General features: G+C 71.0%; 2 protein-coding genes across 2 annotated transcripts in view; one reads left to right on the top strand and one right to left on the bottom strand.

Moving 5' to 3' along the window:
• Nucleotides 1-620, top strand: part of PERCC1 (proline and glutamate rich with coiled coil 1) — a 742-nt gene extending 122 nt beyond the window's left edge. The window contains 1 exon segment of the mRNA XM_077762479.1: nt 1-620. This exon segment is cut by the window's left edge and continues 35 nt beyond it. Coding sequence (XP_077618605.1) covers nt 1-620 — 620 coding nt within the window.
• The window catches only part of CCDC154 (coiled-coil domain containing 154), a 162,078-nt gene extending 154,415 nt beyond the window's left edge, over nt 1-7,663 (bottom strand). The window contains 14 exon segments of the mRNA XM_077762794.1: nt 1,507-1,694; nt 1,914-2,000; nt 2,280-2,397; nt 2,678-2,754; nt 2,839-2,958; nt 4,112-4,249; nt 4,326-4,452; nt 4,628-4,742; nt 4,745-4,838; nt 4,920-5,021; nt 6,375-6,498; nt 7,056-7,151; nt 7,379-7,431; nt 7,504-7,663. Coding sequence (XP_077618920.1) covers nt 1,507-1,694; nt 1,914-2,000; nt 2,280-2,397; nt 2,678-2,754; nt 2,839-2,958; nt 4,112-4,249; nt 4,326-4,452; nt 4,628-4,742; nt 4,745-4,838; nt 4,920-5,021; nt 6,375-6,498; nt 7,056-7,151; nt 7,379-7,431; nt 7,504-7,629 — 1,565 coding nt within the window. The 5' untranslated portion in view covers nt 7,630-7,663.
• Nucleotides 7,664-7,669: the final 6 nt, after the last annotated feature.

Below are 7,669 nucleotides of genomic sequence, written 5' to 3'. Positions count from 1 at the left end.
TGGACGGGACTGGGGGCCGCAGCCCAGCCCCCCAGGCCTCAGGCCGGGCCCCAGAAGCAGCCCCCCGGGGTCCAAGCAGCCCCGAGAACCCCCTGCAGCTGCTGCGCTTCTTGGAGCTCATCAGCGGCGACATCCAGCGGTACTTCGGCCGCAAGGACAGGGGGCAGGACCCGGACGCCTGCGACGCCTGCACGGACGGCAGCTCAGCCCGGGGCCTCGGCTGTGCGGACCTGGCGCACCGGGCTGCCAGCGGGAGCCCAGGTGGCGAGGAGGCGACGGAGCCCGGGGTCCTCTCCCCGAGGGGTCCCGAGGGCCAGGCGCGCGGGCTGGGGCCCCTGGCGGAGCTCTTTGACTATGGGCTGCGGCAGTACTCAGGGCCTGGGGCCCCGGCCGGCCGCCGGCTACGGCTGGAGCGCAAGTATGGCCACATCGTCCCCATGACCCAGAGGAAGCTGCCGGTGTCCTTCTGGGAGGAGCCGGCACCTGGCCCCCTGGGCCTCCTCCGCCCAGGCACCCCCGACTTCAGCGACCTGCTGGCCAGCTGGTCTGCGGAGTCCGGCCCCGAGCTGCCCGGCGCAGGCACCCAGGCCCTGGATGGGGTGCAGCTGGCGGAGGCCTAGCGAACGGGCGAGGGTCGGGGGTGGGGGCGAGCGGGAGCAGCAGGGCTTGCCTTTCCTTAAGGCGTCGGGACTGTCGCGGCTCTCCAGTCACAGCTCTCTCTGGAGGCGGCCCCGGGGCCCTCCAACCGTGGTGGCCGCCGGCGGGACAGGCCAGCTCAGGTCGGGGCTTCCCAGGCCCAGGGAGTCGGGCCAGGCTCCTCCAGGGGCTGGGGGGCAGCCAGCGGCAGAGGCCACCTGGGCAGGAGCCGCAGCCCCTCAGAGGCCGTGTGCTCCGGAGGCCTACGCACCGTGCCCGGCCCTGGGCGAGGCCCTTCGCCACCCAGACCAGCCCTGCGGTCCCAGGGCGGCAGCAAAGGGACCCAACCGCCTGCCCGCGTGGCTGGTCCTGGGCCTGTCCCTCCCGGAGGCCCCGTGGCAGGGGGCAGGGCCAGCCACGCGGGCAGGGCGAGCGCCTCCTCGGAGGCGGGAAGAACGGGTGCTGCCCGAGCATGTGAGCAAACGCGCCATTCGCTCCCAGACCGGGGCAGGGGGAGCGGCTTCCTGCACCGGCCACCGCATGCGTGTGACCCGGGGGACCCCTGACCCGGGCCTGCCGGCCTCCGGGGGGCCTGCAGGGAGCGGCCGGGGCTCCGCGACGCCGTGGGCAGCACAGGGTGGAGGGCTCACTGGGCTTGGGCGCCCGGGAAGAACCTCTGTCCCCCCCCTCCCCTGCCCAGAGGGGACTCTGGACTCCAACGGGGACAGGAACTGGCACATTTATTTCCGGGAAAGGGATGAGGACGCCCACGGGCGGGCGGGNGGAGACACGTGTCACGCCCGCCGGCCCGGGGGCCTCCCGGGCACCGCCCTGCACCGCGAGGGGGCTCCAGGCGCTCCCCCTGCCCACCTCACGGCCTGATAGACGCCCCAGCAGTTCACAGGCACCGCCTCTCCGGGGGCCGCGTCCTTGATGAAGAATCGCTGTCTCACCAGAGACAGGAGGACCCTCCTGCTGCCCAGCGTCAGCGCCCACGGGCCCTCCTCGCTGCACAGGCGCACGACGCTCTCGCGCAGGCTGGCCATCTCTTCTGCGCGCTGCGGGCGAGGGCATGGGAGGGGGGGCTGGGGCGGGAACGCAGGAATCCGGCCCTGGGGGCTTATCTCCCTCCGGACAAACCAGGGTCTTATCTACCGGGAAACCCTGCTCAGGCCAGACGCACAGCCAGACGGACGGACGTGGGGAAGGCCGCAGAGCCAGGGGCTGTGCTGGGCCGGGGTGAGGGGGCAGGGTCTGCCGAGGGGCCCCCCTCTCACCAGCTTGGTTTCCGTATTAAACTTGAGGTTCTGGATGGTCTTGTGGTCTTGCATACTGGTCTCCAGTTTCATTATCTGGTTCTGAAACTGAAAACGGCGTCCCGTTTGTTGGGCGTGGCAAGTCTGTGGGCCTCAGAACCCCCCCAACCCCCCGTCCTGGTCACTCAGGCAGGAGCTGGCCTCTGACATGTGGGGTCTGGGGCGCGTCACTCAGTCCAGGGCTTGGGCCGGCCCCTCTCACCGTGACTGCTGACAGCCCAGCGTCTGGGGACTTTGGACAGGTGCCCCCACTCAGGGTGTCTCAGATCTGGGGCCTCCCTGGGGGCCCCTCCGCCGAGTGTGACGGGCACAGGGCTCCGAGGGTACCGTGGCCAGCTTGCCCTGGATCTCCGCGATCTTCCGCCCGGGGTTGTCCTCCCTGAGCAGCTGAACAGACGACAGCAGAGAGGCCAGTTCCTGCCGCATGGCCCCGACCTCCAGCTCTCTGTAGGAACAGAGGCTCTGGGCAGGGGTCCCAGAGACAGGGCATGTGGGGGGAAGAGGGCAGGGCGTGGGGGTGGCTGCTCAGCTTTGCCACCCCTGCAGCAGGAAGTGGGGGCCCCAGCGGGTGACAGAGGGCAGAGCTGGGGGGTCCGTGTGGGCTGCAGTTGGTGGGCCCAAGCCGAGCTCGGGAGGGCTCAGGGCCGCCGCGGGTACGGGGCTGCGGGAGGAGAGGCCGCGTGCACGTAGCAGGGGCCGCCATGAGCCCCGGAGCCGGGCCTCACCTGGCCTTGCCCTCGGCCGAGATCTTAAGGTCTGAGTCACTCTTGTGGAGGGTGCAGCTGTTGGACACGGCCTCTATCTGCAGCAGAGGCAGGGTGGGCGGGCAGCCGGGGTGGCCCAGTGGGGCGGGAGGGGGCAGGTGGCGCGCCCGGCCCTCACCCACCTGCCGGGGCAGGCTGTCCACTCGCTCCCGCACCTCCCTCAGGTGCGCCTCAGCCTCCTTCTGACAGCGGACCAGGCCCTCCAGGGATTTCTGCTCCGAGCTTTCCCACTCTCTCTTTGCCTGGGACACAGCGGGGACAGTGAGGGGGACAGACAGATGGATGGGGCCCGCTGGAGCCAGAGTCGAACCCAACTCGGCCGAACCCACGCAGCAGAGAGCTCTGGAAGGGGCTGACTCCGAGCTCATCCACCCAGTCTGCACACAACCCGGGGTGGGGGGCCTGGCCAGGCACGCTCTGGGGACCTGGAGACCCCGGGAAGGGCCCCCAGGCTGAGCAGAGCCACATCCGGCAGAAGAAAGCCTGGCTCAGCCCCGAGCCCGCCAGGAGTCAGTCAACAGAGACATAAGGGACAGCCTGACCCCCCGGCAGGGGAGGGGACTCAGGAGGCCTGGGGGACCTGCCCCATAGCGGAAGGGTGGGCGTGTGTTCGTGTCCGCGCCTTCTGCATGGCCAGCAAGGGGGGGCGGTGCAGCGTCCATCAGCACAAGGAAAGCCAAGCCGGTAACAGACTGTATGGAAGTGTTTATAGGAAAAGTCCAGAACGGGCCAATCCGCAGAGGCGGGAAGCAGATCAGCGGTCGCCAGGGCCCGTGGGGTAGGGGTGACCGCTAGCCGCACCGGGGCTTCCTCTGTGGTGACAGGAAGGATCTACGGGTAACGTGGTGATTGTCCAGCCCTGAGTACACGAGCAGCCGCCGGACCCCACTCTTCACAAGGGGGGCTCTGCGGTGCGCGGATTAAATGTTGACACTGACACAACAAAGAAGGAAAACCCAAGGGCGGGGCCGCCTTGCCAGCCCCTCTGGAACCCGCTGCGTGGTCAGGGCCACCGTGGGCCTTGTACACAGCAGCTGGGCAGGGGCGGGAGGGTTGGGATCTGCCTGTCGGGCCTCCACACTCGGGCACTGGAGATGGCTGTGCATGGGCGCGGGACCCTCTGCGCAGGCGGCTCCCCTCAGCCTCGTGCTCCCCTAGCTCTGAGCTCCTCCCCTCTGCTTCGTGCTCCCCTCTGCTCCGAGCTCCTCCCCTCTGCTCCGAGCTCCTCCCCTCTGCTCCGTGCTCCCCTCTGCTCCGAGCTCCTCCCCTCTGCTCCGAGCTCCCCTCTGCTCCGAGCTCCTCCCCTCTGCTCCGTGCTCCCCTCAGCTCCGAGCTCCTCCCCTCTGCTCCGTGCTCCCCTCAGCTCCGAGCTCCTCCCCTCTGCTCTGAGCTCACCTCGCTCAGCTGCAGGCTCAGCGTCTGCTCCTGCAGATCCAGTCTCCAGCTCAGGGCCAGGAAGTGGTCACTCAGGTCCTTCACCTGCTTCCCCAGCTCGGCCAGCGATGTCTCCAGGGCCTGGCTCTTCTCCCGTTGCTGCGGGGCACCGGGCTGAGTGCGGGCGCCCGGGGAGGCGGGGCCCCAAGGGGAGACCCCCGGGCGCTGCCCTCACCAGCTCCAGCTCACTGTGCGCCTCCCGCTGGGCCAGCTCCCCCGCCAGCTGCACGGCTTTCAGGCTCTCCTGCAGGTGGGTGGCCAGCTCCCCCGCCCGGCTCGCCTCCAGGCGCCCCTGTGCGTCCCTGGGGGTGGTGCCGACACAGACGGCCCCTCAGCTGGGGCTGGCTCCAGAACCACCCAGGAGACCCCGGGGAGCACAGACCGGTCACGTGAGGGGCCCACTGGGACCGGGGCCACGTGCCCTGGCGCATGCAGCGGCCTCCGTGGGGGGCGGGGGGAGGGGGTTCAGACACCCACCGGGCCTTCTGCTCGGCCGTGAGGATGTGGTTCAGAGACAGCTGGTTCTGCCGTATGAACTTGGTCAGCTCCGCCACGGCCCTGTCCAGGCCCCGGCACCGCTCCAGCACGTGCCATNCGCCAGCTCCTGCAGCCCCCGCCACTTGCTGTCCAGCTCCCCCCGCAGGCTGCCCTCCGCCTTGAGCCGGGCGCTCTCCGAAGCCTTCATCCTCTGTGGGGAGACCCACCCCAGCCTGCCGTGAGCGGCATAGGGGGGCCCGGCCCGGCCCGGCCGCAGGCCTGCACCTCCCACCTTCTCCAGGGCCAGGAAGCTCTTCTGCAGGAAGCCGCACAGCTTGGCCTCCCTCTTGAGGAAGCGGAGGCTCATCTCCTCACCGAGCCTGGTCACCTGGGCCTGTGGGGGGTCGGCGTGGCCGCCATGGGGTCGGACCTCCCTCCTCGCCCCGTCCACCCCCGGCCCAGAGCGAAGCCGGGCTCCCAGCCGGGCCCGTCGCAGAGGAGGCCCTGGGCGCTGTGTCCCCCGCAGCGCCTGAGCCTCGCAGAGCTGGCCTACCGCACCCTCCCCAGGAAGGCAGGCAGGGCAGGCGGAGGCCGCGTGGGCCCCCAGAGCGCCAGGCGCCAGGGCTGGGAAGGGTCTGCAGGGCCCGGAACACGCCGGCGCTCGTGCTGGCACCAGACCCACACGCAGGGCATCGCGTCCTGAGCCAGGAGCCTCCGTGCGGGAAGCCAAGTACGTGTGGGAGCGCTCCACGTGCGCACACGGCCACACGCACGTGCACACAGAGGAAGGTGCGTGCATAGACCTGCACACATCTGTGCGCACACACGCACTTCGCCCTTGAGCTCTGGGCCTCTCCCTCTCCTCCCCGCAGGGCAGCTGTGCCCTGAGCCCCGCCAGCCTCGCCCCTGCACGCGGGTGCTCTGGAGCAGGGGTCGGCACGCCGTCCGTCCGCTCTGTGGCAAACGAAGGGGCTTCGCAAAGCCACGGGGGGCCCCACAGTTCAGTGGCCAGGGGCCCGAGAGCACCTGGGTAAGAGGCGGGCGCTCGGAGCCCGCCCGGCGCGGCAGGAATCCGTGGGCCGGCGCCTCCCGGAGCTCCGGGCTGCAGCGGCGGGCAGCGTCTTGATGGAGCCAGACGCCGCCTCCCCGCGGGCAGAGGGAAGGGAGGCCACCGAAGCCGGGCAGCCGTGCTATGTGGGCAGCGGCCGGGAGCGCTCGGCCCGCGCAGGCCCCGGTCTCTGTTTGCAGAGCTGAAGAGGCCGCGTCTCCGTGCCTCCGGTGCCCGGCCCTGCCCCCAGGGTCTCGCGCAGGGGGAGCACCTGGCCAGCCCGGGGCTGGGGCCACGCCTGGAGGTGGCTGAGGAAGGGCTTCGGGGTTATGACGTTCTATGTCCTGCTCTGGGTGCAGGTCACAGGAGGGGGAGGGGCTGCGGCTGAGACACGGCCACCGAGGGGCCGTCTGCGCCAAAGGAAGAGCTCCGCATTGGCAGTTCCCACATGGGCAGCCGTGGGCCCCGTGTGGCTCCTGGGCATGTGTGATGTGGCTCACGTGACCGAGGGACCTAAAAACGTTAGCTCATTTCCACAGACAGAGGCATCTGTGGCTGGTGGCCACGTACCGGGTGGCGCGGGGCAGCAGGACGACCACGTGGGCCCGGTCACGCGGACGAGGAGGATGTGGGCGGCACGTGCAGTGGTGTCTGACGGCCCTGCTGCTGGCAGCCCGGGCCCGGCCCCCCTCTGGGTACCTGCATCCTGGCCACCTCACGGTCCACCCTCTGGTCCGCTGCCTCCTGGCTCTTCCTCAGGTCGCCGCAGGCCGCTGCCCGACTCTGCTCCTCCTGCGCCAGCCTCTCGGCCACCCTGGCCAGCCTAGGCAATGGTGCGGGTGGTGGCGGCCCGGGTGCCAGAGGGCCTGCCCGCGGAGCCACGGTGACTGAAGCGGGGCCTCTGGACCCTGAGGACCCCCCTGGAGGCCAGGCCTGCATCTGGGGGCCCAGGCTGACGTAGGGCAAACCCAGGCAAGGACGTGAAGCTGACTGACCTCCCTGTTCCCTGTTCCCACGCAGGGACAGGACAGCGGCCTGCGTGAGCGTCACTGACAGGGAAGAGAGGGGTGCAGACTCTGGACCTGTCTCTTCCCCACAGAGGCCCATGGGGGTCTGAGACCTCTGCCATGTCGACCAGCAGCATGGCAACACGGACAGCAGAGCCGGCCCCCGGGGGAGGGCAGGGGGGGGCGCCTCAGTGAGTGCAGAGCCAGCCCCCCAGGAGGGAGGGAGGCGGGGGGGCCCACCTGAGGCCGGCCCCCCCCCGGGAGGGAGGCGGGGGGGGGCCTCACCTGAGGCCAGGACCCCAGGAGGGAGGGAGGCGGGGGGGCCCACCTGAGGCCGGCCCCCCCCCGGGAGGGAGGCGGGGGAGGGGCCCACCTGAGTCCCGCCTCCTGCTCCGTGTGCTTGCGCTCCGCGTCCTGCAGCGCCTGCTTCCTCCGGATCTGTGTCAGGGCCTCCCGGACCTCCACCAGCCTGGCGCACGAGAGCCACTTCTGCCCGGGGCCTGCCTGGCCCGCGCTCCTGGCGACCTGTGGGGTCCGGGTCCCGGCCCAGCAACAGGCCTCCTGCCCCTTTTCTCTGCAGGTGCCACGGCCCGCACAAGCCGGGCACCACGACCAGGACCCCAGCCAGCGGCCAGCCGCTGCTCTCCCGAAGCCCCCGACCGTCCCCCCGGGGCCCGGGCCATGGGCGCACGGTACCTCCTGTCCAGGGCCTGCATCTGGTTCTGGTTCTGGTTCTGGGGGCTGGGGAGCTGCAAGGAGGAGGAGGCTGAGCCTCAGCGGGGCCGGGGGGCCTGCCCGCGGGTGGGCCGGGGCCAGCTTACCTCCAGGGCCTCCTTCTCGGGGGCCCGAGCCGCCTGGGGCAGGTCCTGCTGAAGCTTCCTCAGCTCTGCATCCTGCAGCTGCATGCAGGCCCGGAGCCGCAGCGTCTCCCGGAGCAGGCTCAGCATGGCTCGCTCGCAGCGGTCCCTGTGTCCCCGCAGGGACGCC

Source organism: Crocuta crocuta, unplaced genomic scaffold, assembly GCF_008692635.1.
Source record: "Crocuta crocuta isolate KB4526 unplaced genomic scaffold, BGI_CrCroc_1.0 scaffold234, whole genome shotgun sequence".
NCBI lineage: Eukaryota > Metazoa > Chordata > Mammalia > Carnivora > Hyaenidae > Crocuta > Crocuta crocuta.
Note: the sequence above shows the minus strand (reverse complement) of the source record. Positions and strands in the feature narration are given on the sequence as shown.